The following is a 19,712-nucleotide window of genomic DNA, read 5'->3' as shown; positions in this document are numbered from 1 at the left end:
TGGGTATTGCTTAAACCAAGTCTTTGACCTAACTGGCTATCCTGCCCTGCAGTGAGTCCTCAGGGGCTAGTTGGGTATTAATTGGGAAGGGCCATTCAGTAGGGACTGCAAGCTTGGCTAGCCTCCATTCCCACATCAGAGCCCAATGCTGAACAGCCGATCATCGCTCAGGGCAAAGAGAACAGGCTAAATCTGATCAGCAGAGTGGCTTTGCCTGCATGAACTCAGTGGCTACCGGTGCAGGCTAAGAAATGAGCAATAGACATGGAAATGTTCATGAAGCAAGAGCAAAAGCAATAAATATAAATAACGGATTTGTAATAGTAATGCCCAATCAGCAAGCAACAGTGTGTGTATGTAAATAAAACACACAAATGGTTGTAGCAAACTTAAGGCCATTATGGCTGAGTTATGCAGACAGCTCCAAAGATATTGCTCTGGCTGTTTGCGCCTGGCAATATAGATTGGCACTTGCAGGAGATCTGCATGAGGGCGAGGGACCCTCACCTCCATGTCTGGTCTAAAAATAAACAATTTGTGAAATTAGATGGCATGCTAGATCTATGCGGTAGTTGAGTTTGCTCTGAAAAAATCAAGGGGACCGGCCTCAATGAATGAGAAAATATGATTGAATCTTTCTTGGTATGAGGTGGGCAAGGAATTCTGGAATGATGGATGTGGTAGTGACAGAGCCAGCAATTTTCAAAAGTACCTACGTGACTTACAAGCCTAAGACTCAGTTTCAAAAGTCATTTAAGGCCAGATGTTAAAGGCATTTAGGCGCCTAATTCATTCAAGGTGATTTAAACATCTAGATGCTATTGAAAATTCTCCTAGGTACCTATCTTCATCTTTTAAAATATGGCCCATAGGCACTTAGGAGACTTAGTCTCATTGAAAATCAATTGGGCTAAGATTCCTAAGTTATGTAGATGCTTTTGGAAATTGTAGCCTATGCTAGCTCTGCCCAGATGCACTGTATATCCTGTTCTAACCACCAGATAACACTGCCTCCCAATGTCAAGCTTGAATGACACTTTCAGTTCAGTGTAAGGTTTGAAATAAGCTGGCAAAGATGGCAGAACCCATTTACCATCTCTACGAGCTAACCTTGAATTCTCAAGTACAAATCTGTTCTAAGAGAGAAGTTTAGACATATACACTTAGGTTCCACTGTTTGAAAATGCAGTTAGGGAAGTTTTTAAAAGAACCACTTCTCTCCCCTACCCCAACCCTTATTATACATGGACAGGACTTCTATATCCCCTCCTCCTCCCCCTCATCTTCCATTAAAACACCACCTCTGTACCAGTCAGAATTGATATGCCATTTTCAGAGAGAAACTGGAAGAAAAAGAAAAGCTTGTCTCAAGTTTTTGGAGATTCCCCTCAGCTTTTCATTGTAATTCACACTAAAACGCTTTCTATATTGACCTTCATTCTGCAAAAAATGGACATAATTAGCATAAGGGGTGTATTTTAAATCAGAAAGAGATTCACAGCTGAATGAAAGGGAGGGGTATTTCTGGGTTTATGTATTTATTCAGCTAATTGATTTCAATATAATACAATTCTTTTTTTTTAAGTATAAGGAAAATACAGTAATTTTATATACATTTAGTTTGGTCTAAAATAATATATCAACCTTTCCAGAAGGTCGAAATTCCCTTATGAAAAATACTAACAATAGTCCTGTTCCCATACACTTTTGTGGGCAGTATCCCATGCTATTAGTGATTCTAAAATAATATACTATTGTTAATGAAGGCCCTAGCTGATGGAGTGATTTGCTTTCATTAATTTGTTGAATTAATAATTCACTAAAATGTATGCACAATCTCAGTATAAATCTTTGGCATAACTGTGCATGGAAACAATGAACAAAAAAGAAAAAAAAACCCATAAACTTACTTCAGATAAAGTTAGGAAACCACAAATACAGTCACATTTTGGGCCCAATCCTGCCCACTAGGAAGGGATCAGGATCACTATGAACGAAATTCCAAATGCAGGAGAACATGAAGTAAAGAGAACCACAGAGGCTTTCACAGCCGGCGTTTTAGTGACCGAGTTATGCGTGGCATTAGCTAGACTTGTAGAGTCATTCGCAACTCGAGACTGAAATAGCATGTGCTCTCCATGAAAACTTGCACTTAAGACTTTAGTGCCATATTAGCACTTAAAATAATTACATAATTCCATACCGTGCAAGCTTAGTTCCCCTTCCAGTCTATGCAGATGGCATGTAGAAGCAAGTCTGACTCGGGGGGGGGGGGGGGCGCCAAAATCAACCTGTATGCTTAGAACTCGCAGCAGCGAACCTGAGCTGATCAGAAACAGTTTTCTTAGCAAAAAGAGGGTCCCAAATTCAGGGCGCGGGAGAGGGACACTAAAAGCCGCTCAATTCTCCACGTACCGATTCGAGTCACCATGCTACCCCCCGTCCCCACCCCAAACTTACAGTTAAAGGGACGTGTTAAGAAACGGGAGGGATCCTTGGAAGTTTTCAGGACCCAGTTCCTACATCCAGGCAAACTTCGGAAAAAGCTGGTGCGGGGGGAAGTGGGGGGAGGAGGGAGACCGATATCCCCACAGCAGAGCCTGAAAGTCGATGCAGCAACACACCGCTTTCAATTAACCAACTCAGCTCCCACTGGTTCTGAACTTCCAGCAGCAAGAAGCAAGCCCTGGTGCGAGAGAGGGGCCGGATAGGTTTTTTTTTTTTTTTTTTCAGCCTTGATAAGGGGCGCTGTAACCCTGGCTGCAATGAGCTACCACCACGCATGGCAGCGTTAACATCCGGATTTCAATCATTCCTTTGCACTCCTATTAATCTGCAGCCTGCTACAAACGAGGTGCCCGAGATTTTAAACCACCTGGCTGGCCTGGGAGCACTGAGGGCCCCCAAGGCTAGGGAATCTGTTAAATTAGAGCTTGCCCTTCCTATTGAAAGTGTTGGCCGGGATTTAAACTAGGCATCGGGTGTGAAATATGCACAGATCGGAGCAAGGAGACGCAGCCCTTCTTGCACACGCGGATCAATAGCCCTCCAACACGTTAAACTGACTCACGAGCCCTTAGGAAAGTTTCTAAGTCACAGTTTCGGGGGGGGGGGGTGTCAACTTTTCCCAGCAACGTGCACTCCCCCGAGAAGTTACCTGACTGCAAAACGACACATCAAGTGCCCCAGCGCGACCACACACTCACTCTTTACCTGCTTTTGTGCCTGGTCTTTAATAGATTCCTTCCAAAGGGAGCCATAGCCACTCCAGCGGCCGAAGCACGACATCAACGCGTCCAAAACCAAGGCTGGGGTGCTCTTCCCCCCGCTCACCTCCTCCAGCTTGTTAGTAGTCACCGAGCGTAGCGATGAGCTGGAAGTTGTGCAATTTGCTAACTCTGAACTACTGGTTTGTTGTTGTTGCTGCACCTTTGGAGTCCTGCCCAGCTGCAATCTTCAAGGAGGCGTTTATGAGCAGGAAAAGGGAAAAAAAAAAAAAAAAAAAAACAGCAACCCACTTTCTATTGTGATGTGAAGTTATTTGCAGAACTTGCTAAACTTTCAGCCTTGCCAGCCGCCAAGGCACCAATCAGCAAAGGGAAAAGGCGATTTGACTCCAAGAGGGAGCGAGGCAAGAACGCACAACAGAAGGATTCAACGTTTCTCCACCAAGTTCCAGCCACTTAAGGTCAAGTCGAGCAGCTAAACACGAGCCTTAATGAAGGGCAGACAGTAGTTCCACCAGTTCTAGTGCATAATAATAACCTGCCTTACAAATCAACCTGTAGCTGCTTCTCATTTCAGGGTGACAAAGTAGGTCACAGCTACCTCTCTGGCCCCTCTGTACTTTTAGGTAAACATTGGATACTTTGCTAGGTGCATATAAACCTTTAGAGACTTTGATCTGCAAACCTCACTCAACAGCCACCTGTGGCTTCATAGCACTTCCCAAGAGGGCCTGAATTTCAAAAGTGCTGAGAACCCCCAATTTTAGCTGAAACCAGTGAGAACTGTAGGTGCTCAGCACCTTTGAAAATCGGGCCATAAAAGGGGGCTGTTAGGAAGGGAGAGTGGCCAGAAGAATAGAAAGGGACAATGCAATACCGCATTGACACTCCAACATAGTGTAGCTTTTTGGCTGACTTTGTTAAAGGGGAAATAAGCATGTGTTAAAGTTGTTGTTTGTTCCAAAAACCTGGGCACTAATGCGTAAAGAGGATTAGTAATAAAGCTGTGAAAGGGGAAACATGGGTCCCATTGACTTCAATGGGCTTTGGCTGGGGATTACAGTGCAGAAAGGCAAACCCATTAAAGCAGAAAGCAGTATAAATAGGGAACTGATGGTGGAGGGTACTGGAGGCAGGGGAGAATGAACCTTTGCCCTGTAGCTTGTACAGTTATTTGCACCATTACTGAGTAGGTGTAAAATGTTTCCATTCTGAGTTCATTGCATTTTACGCTCACTTCATGGTACTGCAAAGGACTATACCAAGCTGTAGGTGTAGTGGTTAATCAGACATCCTGAATTTAGCCCTGTCCCACCTCTGCTGGTGTCTGTATTAAACAAGAGGAGTAATCAGGTAGAGTGATGGGTTTATCTAGAAGGGGCTTTGTCATTTTTGACATTGGAATAAAATATTCCCTTTCCCTACGAAGAGATAGTCACATCAGCCTGCAATAAACAAAGCTAGAGCCCATTCCATGGGTTACCTATTACTGGCAGCCCTGGGAATGCCCCACATACTTTCAGTTCAATCCCAGGTCTGTAAACTCCCTGAGCTGTGACTACAAAGAGAGGAACTGGAGTCACAGCTTGTTTGGGTGGGTTAAATTAATACACACACACACAGGAAAAAAATCCCTCAGATTCCTGAGGCTGCTGCCAAGAGCGGTTTCATGAAGCAGGATCTACTCTGGGTATTATGTGCCTGATCCAAAACCCACCGAAATCAATGAGAGTCTTTCCACTGACTTTGGGTCTGGGCTGATATGCCGTAGGTGGGGATTTCCTCACCTTTAAATGGTGACAAATATTTTCCAAATCCCCTGAGATGTTTGCAAGACAGTCTTGGCACAGAACTACTATTCCACTGCTGAGAATTTCTCAGAGTAAAATAGGTATTAAAATAAAGGGTTTTTCCCTCCCTCTTTCCCTTGTTGGCAAAGGTAACATTAAATAACTTTATCTGCTGTATATTGCAATGTGAAGCATTCTAATATTGCTCACTTACTTTTCTCCTCATTACAAAGATAAATGGGAATTGGGAAATATCTACAGCTGTTCTTACACTTCCAAATTAATCAGCAGTCACCTCACAGTATCAATTGATTGTAACTACTAAAGTATGGTGTGATGTAGTGGCCTACTTGTTCCTTTTTTACCTGCAATTGCCAGATAAACTTAATCAAATGGATGGGCCTCGGGAAACTTAATGCTGTTATGCAAATAAATCACAAAGCAGGTTTTAAAATAAATCTTCAGGGTAAATTTTATATACCCACACTTCATTGTGAAAACCTCTAAAGTTTCCATTTTCATTTTAATGGCATGAATTTGGGGAAAGACTCCTGCAATAACAACTGTACATTTCCATCCAAGTTTGAAATAACATACCTTACCCTTTGCACACTTTCTGAAATGAGATTGAAAATATTTGTCTAGTTTACTTTAGAGAGGAGGCAAATAAGAGGGGTCATGATAGGTATACAAAGTACCAGATGAGATGGGAGTTTCAATTGACTATTTCTAAAATGCAAGAAGAGGAAACATACAATGAAACTGAAAGGAAACAAATTTCAAACTGATAAAAAGAAATAGTTTTCTCACACAATGTACAATTAACCCATGGAACTCATTGTCACAAGATATCACTGAAGACAAAATGCTTAGCAAGATTTTTTTTTTAAAATAGAAATTTATATCAACAAAAATAATACCTATCGGGGATTCTCACAAGAAAATTTTTGGTGGCCTCAGAGTGTAGCCACCAACTCTTGCTAGTGGCCTCTCTGACAGTTTTTCTTTAAATACTTAATTATCTTTAGGAAAAAACAAATAAATATGCACATATACATGTCCAAATCATTGTAATTTATTTATGTAGAGTTTTTTGCAGACTTAATAATAAAAATAATGGACAGTTGTCTCTATTCTTTACTGCACCTAAACAGACTAGAAACACAAATAAGGTGCTTTGTATGTTTTGCTTTTTTTGTTAATTTTTTTTTTAGACTTGCTAGCTAGTAAGTCTGCTACTGTGAAAAGTGATATTTGTATATTTGTTCATATCACTTTTCACAGCAGACTTACTCATCCCCAGCAAGCTGGGGGACAAACAAAATGCTGGATGGGGAGGTGGGTTAGGAGGCAGGAGAGCCAGGGGTGATGGGGGACTGGAGGAGGCAGTGGTGGTTGAGTGATGGGGGAAGGTGGGAGTGAGGGCTGGAGCCTGGGGTCCGGCTGTACAGCTGGGGGTTGGAGGAGGCAGCAGGGGCCAGGGGCGGCGTGGGGAGGGATGATCCTGCGGCCGGAGTCTGAAGTCCTGCTTCCGGTGGTCCAGGGACATGCAGCTCCCATTGGCCGGGAACGATGAACTGGGAGCCACGAACTGGGAGCCACAGGCGGCCATGCTTGTGGATGGTCAATGTAAACAAACTGTCTCATGGCCCACCAGCGGATTATCCTGACAGGCAGCGTGCGGCCCGCGGGCCGCAGGTTGCCCACCACTGGCTTAGGATATTAAAGGTAAAAAATTCAAAAGCACCCAAATCATTTAGGAGCCTCTCGTGGAACATTAATGGGACTTAGGCCTGGTCTACACTACAATAAAAAAATTTTCAACTGCTCCTGCACTTCATCACCTTTCTGTCATCAAATGCATAAGATAGAATCATAGAATATCAGGGTTGGAAGGGACCTCAGGAGGTCATCTAGTCCAACCTCCTGCTCAAAGCAGGACCAATCCCCAATTTTTGCCCCATCCCTAAATGGCCCCCTCAAGGATTCAACTCACAACCCTGGGTTTAGCAGACCAATGCTCAAACCACTGAGCTATCCCTCAAAACTGATGCTAGTGTTAATTACTTTTCAGAGTAGTAGCTCATTCTAAAGCCCAATTACTGATGAATAAACTGCTTTTTATGAATAACGCAGCAATAAGTAATTTGAACAGACCATCTCATCATCTGTTTTCATTAGTGCAGCCACTTACTGTCATTTCAATATCGGTATAACTATGTTGCTCAGAGTGTGAAAAATCCACACCCCTGAGCAACGGAGTTATACCAACCTAACCCCCAGTGTAGACAGTGCTATGCCGATGGAAGAGCTTCTCCCTTTGTATCAACTCTAGCAGAGGTTGATTAAATTACACCTAAGGAAGAAGAGTATTTGTGGCACCTTAGGGACTAACACATTTATTTGAGCATAAGCTTTTGTGGACTAAAACCCACTTCATTGGATGCATGCAGTGGAAAATACAGTAGGAAGATATATATATACACAGAGAACCAAACACCTACAAGATCTCTATCAAGCGTTCTTACAACTACAATACCCACCTGGTGATGTGAAGAAACAGATTGACAGAGCCAGAAGAGTACCCAGAAGTTACCTACTACAGGACAGGCCCAACAAAGAAAGTAACAGAACGCTACTAGCCATCACCTTCAGCGCCCAACTAAAACCTCTCCAGCGCATCAAGATCTACAAGCTATTCTGAAGGATTATCCCTCACTCTCACTGAACTTGGGAGACAGGCCCGTCCTTGCTTACAAACAGCCCCCCAACCTGAAGCAAATACTCACCAGCGACCACACACCCACAACAAAAACACTAACCCAGGAACTTATCCTTGCAACAAAGCGCGTTGCCAACTCTGTCCACATATCTATTCAGGGGACACCATCATAGGGCCTAATCACATCAGCCACACTATCAGAGGCTCGTTCACCTGTACATCTACCAATGTGATATGTGCCAGCAATGCCCCTCTGCCATGTACATTGGCCAAACCAGACAGTCTCCACGTAAAAGAATAAATGGATACAAATCAGACATCAAGAATTATAACATTCAAAAACCAGTTGGAGAACACTTCAATCTCCCTGGTCGCTCGATTACACACCTAAAAGTCACAATACTACCACATAAAAACTTCAAAAAACAGACTCCAAGGAGAAACTGCTGAATTGGAATTAATTTGCAAACTGGACACCATTAAATTAGGCTTGAATAAAGACTGGGAGTGGATGGGTCATTACACAAAGTAAAACTATTTCCCCATGCTTATTTTCCCCCCTACTGTTACTCACAGCTTCTTGTTGGAAATGGGCCATCCTGATTATCAATACAAAAGGTTTTTTTTTTTCCTCCTGCTGATAATAGCTCACCTTAACTGATCGCTCTCATTATAGTGGGTATGGCAACACCCTTTTTTTCATTTTCTCTGTGTATACATGTATCTTCCTACTCTATTTTCCACTGCATGCATCTGATGAGGTGGGTTTTAGTCCACGAAAGCTGAAGCTCAAATAAATTTGTTAGTCTCTAAGGTGCCACAAGTACGCCTCGTTCTTTTTGCTGATACAGACTAACACGGCTGCCACTCTGAAACCTAAGGAAGAAGCTCCCCTATTGGTTTAGTGGTGTCTTCATTTAAGCACTCTAGCGGCACAGCTGCACCACTACAGTGTTTTAAGTGTAGACCTGCCCTTAGTTTTTGGGTATATTTTCAAAAGCGTCTAAGGGCATGGCTACATTTGCAGATGTAGAGCGCTTTGAGTTAAACCCACCTTCGGAGAGCGCAGTAGGGAAAGCGCTACAGTCTGTCCACACTGACAGCTGCAAGCACACTGGCGTGGCCACATTTGCGGCACTTGCAGCAGCACTGGGAGTGGTGCATAATGGGCAGCTATCCCACAGAGCACCTCTTCCCATTCTGGTGCTGTGGCTTGTGGGAAGGGGGAGGGGAATGCGGGGCAGTTTGGGTCCTGTCCCAATGCCCCGTGATGCATCGGTTTGCATCCCAGCAATCCCTCTGCTTCCATCCACGTTTGGCACCATCTTTCAACGTTTTTTGTACTGCGCGCTCTGTCTTCCCTTTCAGTCTGCAGGAATGGAGCCCGAACTGCTGAGGAGGATGCTGATGAGTCTTTCCAGCACGTCACGTTTGGCAGTCGAGTTATTCCTTATGATCCAAAGTGACAGTGAGGGCTCCGATGATGATATTGACTGGAGTAACACATATGTCACGAGTTTGCTCATGGCATTCACGGACATGCTCACCACAGTGGGACGCTGCTTTTGGGCTCGGGAAACAAGCACTGAGTGGTGGGATCACATCGTCTTGCAAGTCTGGGATGACGAGCAGTGGCTGCAGAACTTTCGGAGGAGAAAAGCCACTTTCATGGGACTGTGTGAGGTGCTCGCCCCCGCCCTGAGGAGCAAGGACATGAAATTGAGAGCGGCCCTGATGGTGGAGAGCTGCCCTGGTGCTCCTCATTCTGCTGGCAGATACTCCTTTCACTGTCCCGCCACTCCTGCACTTTGATTTTCATTACTGCATTACTTCATGCAACATGTCTTCCTTGCTTCTACATGGCCTCTTTCTGATTCTTTGGAGTCTTTTGGCCAGTGATAACACGGACGGCTGAGATCTCAAGGTTGCATCTGTAAAGGCAAAATGCAACACTTAACAGAGGCAGCATTGTTCACACCAGACTGAGCAATGATTCCCCCGTACTTAAGGGGAAGCACAGTCTACACAATAGCATAATTTGCCCAGCCCAAAGCGAGTGCATATAACCCACGGGAGCAAAAAAATGATGAGTAAGCACAGGGTCAGGCGTGACTGACTGTTTCATGGCTGTCCTGTCCTCTGGGTTTCTGTGCCTTGGGGAAAGCCAACAGCAGCAGGGGGCCCCTATACTGAACACTGTCCCCACATTTTCCACAGGAGTTCATCCTGGAAGATATCTCGCTGCTGAGGGTGACCTGGGAAGCAAGGGAGGGTCTTCTACTACAATGCGGCTTCCACCCTGGCCCATATGCAGCTTGCTTGTGTGCAGCAATGGTCCCCCCACCCCTCACGGCACAGTGGCGCGGAGAAGTTAGCCTTACTGGGACAAGGACCACAGTGGCTCTCCCGAGAAACCTGCGCAAGCGCATTGCCCAAGTTCTGGATGAGACCTTTGAAGTGATCACTGAGGCCGATTACCACGATGTGAGAGAGCACCCCAATGCCCTATTCTGCATCTAGACATGCGTGCAGCCCTAACCCTCCTCACCCCAATAGCCTGCACCCCAACTTCCTTCCCAAAATAAAAGCCACTTACCGGGAACCTCCTCTGGTGTTTGTCCTTCCCCAAGCACCGGCTGCCATGACTGGCTACCTTCCTCCTGGCCTGAGAACAGCTCCTGGCTGCGTGCATCTGGGGATTCCAGGCTGTCTTCCTCCACCTCAGCACCCTCGCTCCCACTTTGCTGCTCCTAATCCTCCTCCTGTCTTGTTGAATTGGGCTCTGAGGTGTCCATGGTGGTACTCGGCGTGGAGGTGGGGTCGCCCCCAAATATGGTGTCCAGCTCTTTGTAGAAACAGCAGGTCGCAGGGGCAGCACCGGAGAGGCTGTTTGCATCATGGACTTTGTGGTAGGCATTCCGCAGCTCCTTCACTTTACTCCTGCACTGCAGAGCATCCCGGTCATGGCCCCTTTCCATCATGTCCCTTGATATCTGCCTGAAGGTATCATAATTCCTATGGCTGGAGCGCAGCTGGGCCTGGACAGCTTCCTCCCCCCAAACACTGATGAGGTCCAGCATCTCGCCACTGCGCCATACTGGGGCTTGCCTGGTGCGTGGAGGCATGGTCACCTGGAAAGATGCGCTGAGAGCACTCCAGGCCTGGCTGAGCAAACAGGAAGGGGATTTTCAAAATTCCCAGAGAATTTAAAGGGCAGGTCTGACAGTTGGTCACCTGAGGGCAGGGCAGTAGAGTTCAAAGTGATGACCAGAGTGGCTAGAACAGGCATTGTGGGACACTTCTGGAGGCTGATCAGAGGCACTAACAGACCAGGTGCACACTGGCGCTGTGGCGCTCCAGCCAGGGTGCACAAAACGTTATTCCACTCGCCAAGGTGGAGTACCAGGAGCGCTCTAGCCGCAGAGTCAGAGTGCTCTACGTGCCTTGCCAGTGTGGATGGGTAGTGAGCTAGTGCGCCCGGGGCTCTTTTAATTAGCTGTAACTCTCAAGTGTAGCCAAGCCTTAAGTCACCAGAGCCTAACTAGACTAGATAAATAACTAGCAAATATGCTGCAGGGATCAATCCTTCACTGTCAAGAAGATGGACTAGATATGACCTATTGAGTCTTAGTCAATCTCTAATTTATGTGTCTGAGTTGTATGTGGTGCTACATAATTTGCTTTATCCTCTTCTTAAGGCCAGATGTGCCATCTGAGAAATCCACTTGCCAGGTATTATGAGAGACAGAAATGCCCTTGGCTGTGCTGTTATCAACTGACCTTGAAACTTTTAGAACAGTAGAGTCAAAACACTACTGTCTGTTTCACTGAACTGGAGGTCAGATTTTCTAATTTATTTACAGTCATTCACTTTTATATTAAGGCCCTGATCCTTCACTTCTTGCTCAGGCAACACCCCCATTAGCTTCAATTAAAAGGATGCAGGAATACACTCTGCACGTGAATTAATTTCTGTCCAGGTATTATATCATATGGAGATTCCTGCTGAGGAATCTCTTTTAATTTTATGTAAAGTGAAGTGAGAGAAGGATATAGTAACTGCTTCAATGCAGCATTGTCTTGCTTTGTGCCTATAAAGAGGCTTAGGATTTAATGTATTTTATGATGCATTAGTTTCCTGTTTATAAGGAAATTCTGTTTGTGAGATAGTACTGATCAAGTGGAAGGCAACTCACAACTCTGAAATCAGTTGAGCCCTATGCAATTTAAATTGAACAGTTACAATATAACACAATGGAAATATGAGCCTCTGCCTGAGATACTTTTAGGTACATTCAGTACACTGAATTTTAATGCATTGTCAGTTCAGACCTCATCTTACTCCAGAAGTTTCTTAGTGCAATCAACAGCCACAACTCAGCCCTAATTGTTTCATTCAGCAGTTCACTTTATAAAGCTTTTCTAGTTTGTGAACAGAATTGTCCATTTCCTCAAGACGCATTGAAAATCTTATGCAATTTTCATCTAGTCTATAGCTGATCTAATAGGACAAAACCATGTAAATATTTTCACAAGTAAGTAAGACAAATGTTAATCATGCTGCTTAGTGCAGGACTCGAAGGAGCTCAGATATTGCAATGATTAGGACTATATAGGACTGGATATAATCCAATTTGCTGTTATTCATTGGGTCGTATTATTCATTCAAATAGAACTGGTTGCAAAGATTTGAAAACGTTATTTTCTCTTTCAGCTAAAAAAAAATAGTGGCAGCACAGATTATTGATCAAATCATTAGACAGCATGTGGACAGCCACCAGTTTATTTAGGAAAATGTTTGCAAATCACATCATCTCCACAGATTTGGCAAGAATAATGTATTGCCTGAAAATTCATACCAGAGGTGCACTGTTCATTATTGACTAATAGTTTTTGGTTATTCTTTTGTATTAAAATACAACAACAACAACAAAAAGAAACTTTTATCCTAGTCAGGAGTAGAAAATGCTATATAAATTAGATGACTAATCACCTACCATGAATACTGAAAGTTAATAGTGTGTGAACACTTGTTCATAGAAGCTATTTAGTGAATACTTATAAATAACAAAGAGACAAGGTGAGTGATGTAATCTTTTATTGGACCAGTTTCTGTTGGTGAGAAAGACAAGCTTTCGAGCTTACACAGAGCTCTTCTTCTTCTCTCTCACCAACAGAAGTTGGTCCAATAAAAGCTATTGCCTCACCTACCTTGTTGCTCTAGTACCCTGGGACCAACGTGGCTACACCACTGCGTATGTGAATAACACACTCAGAGAAATCCAGCTCAATTTGCAAATGGTTCACAAACAGAAGAAAGGCCAGAATTCTTCATATAGAGTGTTCATAATTCAGCCAATGCTTATCTGGACAACATCATCACACTCATAAATGTTATTTATTTGAATATTGCCATTTCCTATTTTAAAGTGTGCTCCAGTTCTGCAAACACATATACCTACTCTTCATTTTAAGCATTTGAGTAGTCCTAATTAAATGCACGGGACTACTCCTGTGTTTAGAATTAAGAATGTGTGCAAGTGTTTTCAGGACTGGGCCTATATTGTGATTAGAACACGGGAATGTGGGAGTCAGGAGCCCTCCTTCACTCTATTCTATACTCTGCCACTGACATGCCACATTACTTTGGACAATTCACTTGCAGTCTGATCCTGCACCCACCATGGTCAATCAATTTCTTTTACCAGTGTAGCTTGTTTCACTCGGGTGGATGGGGGTGGAATAAACTATCCAGGTAAAAGGTTTGCTGATATAAACTCTGTCCACACTAGGAGTGCTTTGCCAGTATAGTATACTGGTATTCCTATGCTGGTAAAGTGTTCCTCATGTAGACATGGCCTTGATTAATTGATGTTTGTAAAACATTGAAATCTTTCATTGAAAGGTTGTATGTAAATACAAAATATGATGATGATTATTATTATGCAAAACAATATGCTTTCATTTCTGTGTCCATTGGGTTTCTACTTAAGTTATCTATGTTGCAAATTATTGTTTTCTCATATTTGCTGTTGTGACATGTCTTCTTATTACCATATTGTCCGTACTGTAATGGTTGCTTTTTAATCCCTAAGGATTTTCTTGAATGCTGTACATTCATTCATGGATAGGCACTGAATCCGTGGGTGCACCAGGGCTGGGGAAAAAATGGTGGGTGCTGAGCACCCACTGGCAGCCCTCCATGATCAGCACCTCCCGCTTCCCCCAGTGCCTCCTGCCCACCGGCTGCCCCACCAATCAGTGCCTCCCCCACCCTCCCAGCGCCTCCTGCCTGCCATGATCAGCTGTTCCACGGCATGCAGGAGGTGCTGGTAGCAGAAGGGGAGGAGCGAGGGCGGGATGAGGCGGGGCCTTGGGGGAAGGGGTGGAGTGGGGCCAGAGCCTGGGCCGGAGCCAGGGGCATGCACCCCTGGCACATTAGAAAGTTGGTGCCTCTGCATGCAAGTCTCACCATACAGATGTGCGGTGCACATCATTTCTTAGGTAAAAAGGTTTTAGGTAAAAGGCTTGGAAGTTTCTGGGTGGGCATAGAACCTATTTGGAGTGTCATGATATGTTCGCATAATGATGACTACACAACTCTGTTAATTCTTACTTTGCATACTAAAAGAACTCCTGAGCATACAGTAGGATGCATATCTAGCTATTAGGCTTAACAATGATTTTCAAATGCAGTAGTGCCAACCCCAAATGTTCAAAAATAATGAGTCCGGCTCACCAAAAATCATGAGATTGGCTTTAGAATCATGAGATTATGTAAAAAGAATAGATTTGGGGTTCTTTTTATTTGCCTTCTATTTTTGAGCCTTTAGGGTGCACTGGGGTCACATTTTGGCGCTTTCTCCATAGCCATGGGGGCTAGAAACTTACTTTTTCTTTAAGGATGAAGCCTGAAATCATGACCTAGCCACTTGACACCAGGAGCTGAGGCTTTAAGGAAACCAATAATTATCGTGACAAAATCATGAGCATTGTCAACGCTGCAAATGATAGAACCATACATGTCCAAATCAAGCTCATTGCTTATGCAACCGGAATTTAAATAAAACTTGTATTTCTGCCTGATGTTGGAAAAGGAATAGAAAGAAGAATGGGCATGAAAAAGAGCTATTAAATTAAGTAAAGGAAAATGTGTAAATAAATTAAATTAGTGGTTCCCAAGTTTATCCATCCTGTGACCCCACATTACAATAAAAAGTTTTGGGAGCCCCCTCTCATAAATTTTGGGACTTTCCATATAGATAGCCATAAAGAAAGGGGCATGACTGAGGCCCCTGAAACAGGATGACCATCCCTAGTTGAGAACATATTGGTCTGTCAAAGCTGAAGATCTCAGCATAATCTTACTGATCTGAGAACATTTCTTTCCAGCAATAGAGACATGCTGCACTTCTATTGTGCACAGATGAAATATTCCTTAGTATTATTAGCTCAAAAATCTTTCCACAGCTCTCTGATGTTTAAATAACTAGCAGAAGTGAAATTGTCTCTCAAATACAAAGAAAATAACAGCACAATTATCTGAGAGACTTAGGACAGTGGAAGGAGAGACAAAGTATAATGTATTCAAAACTTTCACAGTGTGCCCTCCAGTTCCTCCTGAAGTGATACAATTTAACCAATGCCATATGAGACAGCTCATGTTACCTACAATTATCATATGTGAGGGGAAACTGAGGCATATCTACATGCATGTCTGAATATCATGAGAAAGAGTGGAATTCACTCGACTGAATTCAGGCAGATTTCATTTCTCCTTCTCAAGAACTGTAGACAATCATTCTCATCAGTTCAGTCGAACAACAATTTAAGTGCTCTGTTAAAGCAACAGTTTCTCACTCTGGAACTGTTTCAGTTTACCAAACAATATCAAAGCATGACCTGTCACGGTTGGGGAGGAGTGGGGAATGTATGTATATACTGTAGTATACGGCAAAGAGATTATCCACTCCTCCCCCCGCCCCCACACATATATACATATATTCGATACTGACATCATCTAATTACATTTCAATAAAAAACAGTGCATGTTTTAGTGGCTGTATCATGGATACTGGAGGCAATTGAAAGGTAAAATCACTGAGGTTATTTTGGAAAATATGTAATTATTGGGGTGGAAGAAATGCAGTCCTGAATGGGCACTTATCTAGGAAACTCTGAGATGGAAGCAAAAGAAAATAGGTGAATTTTTCCAACCAGTGAATCAGGGGTGCCAACCTTCCCCTCCCTCTCCACCCCCCCCAAAAAAAAAACCCAAACAACCCTGAAAACACTTAATTGTCCTTTACTGACACTCTGAACTCACATTTTACAACATGCATTTGATGTCTGAGTGAAGGACACCTCCACGTGGAGATCTCACCCCTTCTATCCAGAAAGGGGCTCCGCTGCCTCAGTGGGACCATTCTCTCTTCCTCCAGACCCAGGGGAGCTTTCTCAGTGTAGACCAGGGTCCACAATGGGGGAGGGGCAGGAGGCTGAGCAGAACAGTGGCATGGACGGGGCTGGTGGGAAGGGAACAGCCATCATCTTCTGTTCAGACCCATGGACCATAACCAGAGAAGGGTTACACAGATGTGATTCAATTGAAGTCACAATGCCCCCAAGTTTGAGGGGAGGCCTTGCTCCCACTTCTGTGGGGGGAAGGGTAACTCCTCTATGAAATTCAGGATTCCACACTTTCCTTGTAGCACCTGCAGAGCATGGTTCCAAAACAATGTCATAGGACACTGTCAAACAGATAATATGAAAGTAAACCTGCTTTAATGAGATGAATGCAGCTGGGTGCATTTCTCCCCTTATTTTGCATCTGTCTAATTATTTCTGCTCCCTGGGTAGAAGTCTTTACCAATTATTTGATACTTATTCTCCTCTCATTTACCTGTAGCTTCTGCTATTCTCACTCCAGGACATTTAGCAGTTTGCTTCTCTTCTCTATAGCTACTAACCCCATCATCTTTGGTTTCATCCACAGAATTGATTGCAGCTGTATTTACAGATACAAAAGACAAAGCAGATACACAGTGTGAATAGAGGTTAGTTAGTTTGTTCTTTTATTGGACTACATCTAATAGGAAGAACCACTGTTTGATTACCTGCAGCTGCTTTTTGCCACTGTGAAAGAAGGTGGTGCGTGGGCCTGAGAGTGCTGTGCAGACGATGGTCTGAATGCTACTAAGATATGACAGCATCCCCACCCTGGCTCACATGTTTGAGGGGCTGTACATATTTTTCCTAGGTCATGAGGGTCAGAGTTTTTTTTTTTTAAAGGGACCTCCACAAATTAAGTGAACCTTACAGAAAAAGAAACAATTACCTCCTAGAAAGCCTTCCCAGGGCAGGTTCTTCTGCAAACGAAAGAAACACTTCCAAATAGGAAATGAAATAGGAATGAAAATAACTGATTTTGAGATTCAGCTATTAGAATGCTTACTATTCCCACTATGCAACATTTTAACGTAACAGTAGGGGAAAGCTGCAGACATAGCAAGAATCTGGAGGAAAGGAAACAAAGGACCAAAGGGAAAAGAACAGGTGGCTCAATCTCACTTCGAACAAAATAAAACTACTCCAGGGTTCTGGATCAACGGTTCCTGACCCCAGTACATTTGAAAACGAGATGCCTAGAAGGTACAGATGAGTATGGAAGGGGGAACGTGGAAGCAAAAGAGATTTTGAACTACTTTAGTGTTCATGCCTGATTAGTTGCTAGTAGTGGGATAGAACCAGAGGCAGAACTGAGAAAGGTTATAGCATAACAGAACCCGAAATTATTCCCTGGGGATTTACAATCAAGAGAGAACCAGGATAAAAACTAGATGATCACATCTTTTAGTGGCAGTAAAACTGACAATCACTGACTCACTGGGGGATCCCCCCCCCCGCCATCACTGTACATTTCAGTTATGTAAGAATATGGGAATTATATTGTTGGAGAAACCCATGTCAGAGAGGAAACACTACATATGATTCCCATTCACAGAACTTTCTGAAAAGAAATAGCACACCCAGGGAGTAAACTTAGCTAATGACTGGTCTTTATACAGTGTGTATTTGTGATCCTCTGTAACCATAATATGAATGAATAGCACTGACTGTAAAATAGGAAAGCTTTATTTAAAAAAAAAAACATTCTTACTTAGTAAGCCAGAATTATAGGAAAGAAAAAGCTTTCAATAATAGGCAAAAGTTTGCGTTAAAGTACTAACAATAATCCAAGAACTAACTCGGGGTGTGTTTCTTCATATTTATACATTTGTGACAACAGTGCTAAAACTTTACAGTGGTGCAAAATGGGAATCCATACAGAAGAAGTCTGACCTAAGGCTGCCTTGGGTGGCAGGATGTTTTAAGTACGGTGTACTTTTTAACTACATGGAATATAGTTCAACAGTATGTAAAAGTGTGTAGCATGTGAGGGAAGGGGGGGGGGATATAATTGATCAGTGTCATTGCCTTTGCTTTTAAAGGAAACAATTTCCTCTTCAGTGCTGCGCAAAAGCAATCATTATCTGAGACGCAATCATTCAATGAGTGTGTTGCTGGCATGTGGACTACGTGTATCAGTCCTTAAACAAATCCCCACAGATCAAAATGTGCTGCACTATAATATATGTATTCTCTGCCTTCAGCAGATGGAACATTTGTCTTTGAGAAAAGTCACATTGTAAAGAAATAATGTGCTCCAGGCTAACGTGATTCTGTAGCATTTCACCTCAGTACTGATGCTAAAAAAATATTAGCCTCTCTCACCCTTCCACTGCTTCAAGTATTCTTTACATTTATAGTGATGGTGCTGAGGATAAAAATTATAGGGAAAGCCTGCAAACACAAATGAGAAATACTTCACCAATCCAGTTTGCATACAATATGAATTTCTATTAACTCAGATCAATATACTTCTGAGTTTTCTACAAGGCTCTTAAAGCTTGACTACCAACAGGGAGAGAGTGATTTTTTTCATACTTCCATTGCGCCCCCTAATGGAAGCAACGACACCAGCCAAAAAGAAACACTTCAGCTCCAGTTTAAAGAAAGCAGCTACACAAAATATATCACTTGAACCTTGACCCGCCTACATTTGTACTTTCTGTGTGTCGGCGTTTTTTAAAATGTATTTACCGCAGTTTTTACCCACCTATAATTTATTCTCATTATGTCCTGGAGGGTGAGATGGGGGGAAATCCCTATCAATATTGTACAACACTGGTGCAAATGTAATTTCGATATCATGGGGCTATTTTTCATTGCCCTATAGCACACTTAAACTTTCATATATTCTGTATGTATAATATATATAATTTAGGACACACGAAGTAGCCTAAAGTCGAGCTATTAGTGTATCTTAAATTAATATATATATATATGGAAAATATACTTAAAAAAACAACAACAACCACCTTCGATGGCACAAAACATCGGTTCCATATAAATCAATATACATTTTATTCCCTCGCATTGTTTGTCGGGCAGTTAGTAGAATTCGGCAACACATTTACAGAGGGGAAGTATGTACAATGATGATGGGGTGATCTCAATGGGATACTGGGGTAAGATGTTCGCCCTTTTAATATAGCTCCCTTTCCCAGAGCATCTTTCTTGCATCTTGTACAGTGCATCTCATTGCCAGGTGATCACTCCTTTTTAATGCACACACACACACACCCCTTATTCCCCATAAAGGACTAAGAACTGCCCTATCTCTCGGGTTGCTGTGCGTATGACAGAGAACAGGTGAGCCGAGCACCGGGTTGCTCTGTATGTAGGAACGTTTCTGAACTGATCTCTGTGTGCGTCAAGGAGTGTGGAGCCGCGCAGCGCAATTAGTGAATCGCGTCAAGTTTCACCCAGAACTGAGTAGCTGGGGGCGGGGGCTGAGGAGGAGGAGGAGAAGGGAGGGTAATTCATTAAGAGACAATCACTCTACTTTTGTGACATCACCCCACTGCTTAT

At 43.2% G+C, this 19,712-nt stretch overlaps 1 protein-coding gene across 4 annotated transcripts in view; it reads right to left on the bottom strand.

Moving 5' to 3' along the window:
• Positions 1 to 3,580, bottom strand: part of RASSF9 (Ras association domain family member 9) — a 38,917-nt gene extending 35,337 nt beyond the window's left edge. For 2 of the 4 annotated variants that reach the window (XM_074941948.1, XM_074941947.1), the window contains exon 1: positions 2,461 to 3,094. Coding sequence is in view for 1 of the 4 variants with exons in the window: in XM_074941946.1 (XP_074798047.1) it covers positions 3,214 to 3,260 (47 nt within the window). In the remaining 3 variants the exon portion in view is untranslated. Of the gene's footprint in view, positions 1 to 2,460; positions 3,095 to 3,213 lie in introns of those variants that run through there. The other 2 variants (XM_074941946.1, XM_074941949.1) reach the window with 2 other exon arrangements.
• Positions 3,581 to 19,712: the final 16,132 nt, after the last annotated feature.

This window comes from Natator depressus, chromosome 1 (assembly GCF_965152275.1).
Source record: "Natator depressus isolate rNatDep1 chromosome 1, rNatDep2.hap1, whole genome shotgun sequence".
Lineage (NCBI taxonomy): Eukaryota > Metazoa > Chordata > Testudines > Cheloniidae > Natator > Natator depressus.
The sequence above is the reverse complement of the archived record's forward strand: the minus strand, read 5'-3'. Positions and strand labels throughout refer to the sequence as shown.